Source organism: Macadamia integrifolia, chromosome 6 (genome assembly GCF_013358625.1).
Source record: "Macadamia integrifolia cultivar HAES 741 chromosome 6, SCU_Mint_v3, whole genome shotgun sequence".
Classification (NCBI taxonomy): Eukaryota; Viridiplantae; Streptophyta; class Magnoliopsida; order Proteales; family Proteaceae; genus Macadamia; species Macadamia integrifolia.
In genome coordinates, this window is record NC_056562.1 from 14,291,163 (window position 1) to 14,295,627 (window position 4,465).

The window sequence follows — 4,465 nt, forward strand, 5'->3', positions numbered from 1 at the left end:
AGTACCTACAACCTAGGGGTGTCAACGGTCCGGGTTGGTGTGGTTTTGGTCCGGTTCCATCGGTTTCGGTGTGACTTTGGAACTGACCGAAACCGACCCATTAAGGATTTATTGGTTTCGGTCCGGTGTCGGCTTCGGTGCGATTTGGGTTTGGGTTGGTACCGGTTTGGATTTATCAGGTTCATTTCGGTTTGGATCGGTTTTTTAAACCGGTATGGAGCCATTAGGGAACAACCAAATGCTGAACTGCTGAACTTCGGTTTCTTAAATCGATTTCTAACCGGGTTGGTTTTGGTTTTTGGTTTAGTTTGGATTCGACTTTCCATACAAATGTATACAAAACTATGCAAATTTTGATTTTTTTAATGAATTTTGGAGTGTTTCGGTTTCTTACCGGTTTGGTTTCGGTTTCAGTTTCGGTCCAGGTTTTGAGTCGGTTTCAGTTTGGTTTCAGATTCATCCGGTTTTCAGTGCGGTTCGATTTGGTTTTAGGGTTGCAATACTCGAAACCAAACCGAACCAATAAGGCTTCGATTTGGTTCAGTCCGTGTTGTTATCGATTCGATCCGATCGATTTTACCGGTTCGGTTTAGGAATTGACACCCCTACTACAACCCCACATCTAACGAAGCCTGTAATAAAGCCCGATTTCCATCTCTATTGGCTTTGGTACGGTTGTAAAGTTTCTTTTTTTCTGGTAAAGGTACTGTTGTAAAGTAGCAGCTATAGGATTGGCATCTTTGCTTTCTTTTGTCCTTGCTTATATGCAGAAATGGTTGTTTACATTCCTGACAAGGCTCATGAATCCCAGGTACGAAGGCCCATTAGCACCGAAGAAATTAATATTGGAATAAAATTGCGTTATTCAGAATTTAAATTAAAAAAAAAAAAATGAGAAGGTAAAAATCTGAAAATCCGAACAAATAAAGCCCACCATCTTCTTAATGTTTATTTTTTAATGGCATACAAATTAGGAAGTAACATTTAATTTTTATCTTTATCCTTTACCTATAAGAATTACAAATCATTTCGTTTTCTCACTGCAAAGTCCGTAATTTCAACTTTCAATTTTCAACTTTCAACTTCAACCCTTGGAGTCCCATGGAGGTAAATCTTCTATTGTCTCTCCCTCTTCCATCTCCCATCTCCCATCTTCCATCTTCCATCTTCAAAAAAGCAACAAAGTTTGGATTACAATGTAAATTGCACTTCACTGTGCGGTCCTGTGTTTGGAGATAGGGATGTCAATTCAAAGCTAAATTGATAGGCCCAATCGAGCTTGACATGTTTACAAACAGGTAGTACACGGTGCAGCTCCTTAGCCCGATAAGTGCCCAATAGGCCCGACAACATTTATTAACCTGACTTGAACCGACTCATTTAAGCCCGCCTTTGCTCTACCCCTTTAATAATACTTGAAATTTCTATTTTGCCACCAATATAATTGAAGAGTAAAGCAAAAGTCCAAGTGTCTTTAACAATAAAAAATTAAAATGTAAAAATAAAATTTATGTAATTGTGGTGGTGAGTTAATGGTGGGTTTGCAGGATTTGCTTGAGGTAGAAATATAGAATTGTATTTTTAATGGAAAAAGCTTGTCAACTTGAGTGCTTTGACTATTGCATACAAGTTAAAAAGGCCTGTTTAGAGGCCATTTAATTCCTGTTTATAGATCAATAGGTTCAGAGCACAGCTAAGGCCCATTTATGGCAGCCCGATTATAGCTCAGACCGACTGACCAAGTTATAAATCATACCATGTCTGTCCTAACTAAGCCTATTCAGCTAAACGGGCATTCACGAGGCAACCCTAAAATTTGGCTAGGCCTGACTAGGCCCGATTGTGAACCGGCCAGTCATGACCTGTTGACATCCCTAGTTGGAGATAGGATTGTCATCCACAAGCCTGGACCAATAGATCCGATTTAAAACCCAAATTAGCCCAGCCTGGTAATTAAAGCCTATTTAGAAATAAATATGTCATTAGCCCATTTAAAGCCCGATGGAGGACTATTTAGCCTAATTATTGGTAGACAGATTAAAGACTGGTGACCATGCGTAGCGTATGAGAATGATTACTTAAATGAATCAGTCAACATGCAAGCACCCAAAGTGCTGAAGCCCGATTAGGGCCAATCAAAACCAACCCGTCCTAACCCCTAGTTGGAGAGGACTTTTTCTTTTCTTTTCCTTTCAACGGTCCATTGGTTGAATTCATATCCTCTCAAACTGGGACGCCTATGTGTTATCTAATTGTTCGGAAGACTTGGGCACACACCCCAACAGAAGGTGTACACCCCCAGGTCCTCTAGGCATCGCTGTGCACTGGCAGGACCGACATCTGGAGAGGATCTGGAGTCCTCCCACTCCCTATTGGCTTCCCCTGCATTGCACGGGTTCCGTACTTGATAAGTAACTATGGCGTTATATACCTGAACCACCGGTTGGGTTGGGTCAAAGCGTCATACTACTGTGCGACCATCAAGACTCCGGTTGACCCCAAGATGAGGTTCGAGTCAAGATTCTTATGTCCATGGTCCAACTCCATTGAACTGGGGAGTAGCGTATTACATTAACCAGCGAAGTAGCATAATAAGAAACATGAAGATTAGTTTCCCTTTTATCTTCTTCCCTTCTGTGCAAAAGCATATCCTTCGATATCTAGAGAGAGATAGAGAGAGAGAAGCAGTGGAAAATAAGAAGGAAACCGGAAAACCTTCCATTTTCGAAACCCTAACCCTAGCGGCGAAGCCATCGTTGTTAGATTTTTTCTATGCTCATGTAGTCTATTTATATATAATTTTTTTGTTAGAACACAATCGGATCTCATCGTCTTCAGGAGAGATTTTTTTTAATCATCTAGCGTTTCAGAAGAGATGACGAGAAGGTGTTCGCATTGTAGTCACAATGGTCATAATTCAAGAACATGCCCCAATAGAGGAGTCAAGCTCTTCGGTGTTCACTTAACCGATGGATCGATCAGGAAGAGTGCTAGTATGGGCAATCTAACGCAGTACACTGCATCGAATAGCAGTAACAATCACAACAACTGTAGTAATCCTGGTTCTCCGGACGAGACACCGGAGCATGGTGCCGCTGCCGATGGTTACGTCTCCGAGGATTTCGTCCCTGGTTCTTCTAACTGCGGCCGCGAGCGAAAGAAAGGTGTGGGATTTCCCTATCATCTAATTTGTTGTTTGTTTATTTAGGTGTTTTTATTGGATAATGTTTCTGTTTCTGGGATTGGGGGATATATTTATTGTTCAATTTAGATTTCTGCAAGTATTTTTTTGAAGCTTTGATACAGAAGGAACTGCTCAACTAATATTTGGATGCGGACACTTTGAGATACTGTAATTTTTTTTTTTTTTTTTTGACAGAACAATTGGTATAACAGGGAGAATTTTTTATTATCTCCATTTTAGCTCTTATGTGAAAGAAAATAAATACGGAACGATTCATAGAGATCAATGAGCATGCACGATAAACACTACAAAGACATGTTTTAGACATACTTGAATCCATGGCTGAAGAATAAGAACTTCTCAAAAGTCTTCTTGTATGCTCCTCGTACAACACAATCAATGTTGGTCTGGTCTACCCTTTTTCCCTTTTGCTTTAGGTCATTAGCTCACTTAATGGGTCAGAGATAACCATGGTTTTAAGTATCTCCGATACCGATACGATACCCTTCGATACGTATCTTTTATTTAGCAGACCGATACGATACACATTGATACGATACATGAAATTTTTAAAATCCTTTCGTATCGATATATATCCTACAATACATACCGATATGCATCAATACACCACCAATACACATCGATACGATATAATATGCCTCGATACGATATAATATGCCTCGATACGACTATGAAAATTATAAAATTGAGGTAAAATATACGTTTCGGTATGTATTGGTACGTATCGGTGAGTATCGGTATGTATCGATGGGTACGTATCGATATATATTGGCACGTATCGGTGAGTATCGATATATATCAGTACGTATCGGTGAGTATCGATACGTATCGATGAGTATCGATATATATCGGTATGTATCGGTGAGTATCGGTGAGTATCGATACGTATCGGTGAGTATCGGTCATATAATGGCCAAGATGGGTAATTTTTCAGAAAATACATGATTTTTTGAAGGGTTTTTGTTCCAAAGTTGCTGTCAGCCATATTTCTCTCTAACTAAAGTGGAAATCAAGGTTGGAAATAAGGATTTTATATTTATGAGACAACTACAAACCTTGAATTCTTAGTACGATACCCTCAATTTAGTGTTTATGCATAATACATGTTATCAATAGCTTTTTTTAACAAATTCTTTATGCAAAAGTGTTTAAAAAAATGTTTCATATCCATTTATGTGTGTATCTTTAGCGTATCTTAGTGTATCTCCGATACGATACGATACTCTCCGATACGTATCTTAATTTTGGCCGACCGATACG

General features: G+C 39.3%; 1 protein-coding gene across 1 annotated transcript in view; it reads left to right on the forward strand.

The window, feature by feature from the left end:
* Positions 1 to 2,607: 2,607 nt before the first annotated feature.
* LOC122081092 (transcription factor MYBS3-like) overlaps positions 2,608 to 4,465 on the forward strand; it is an 18,128-nt gene continuing 16,270 nt past the window's right edge. The window contains exon 1 of the mRNA XM_042648063.1: positions 2,608 to 3,164. Coding sequence (XP_042503997.1) covers positions 2,876 to 3,164 — 289 coding nt within the window. The 5' untranslated portion in view covers positions 2,608 to 2,875. The remainder of the gene's footprint in view (positions 3,165 to 4,465) is intronic.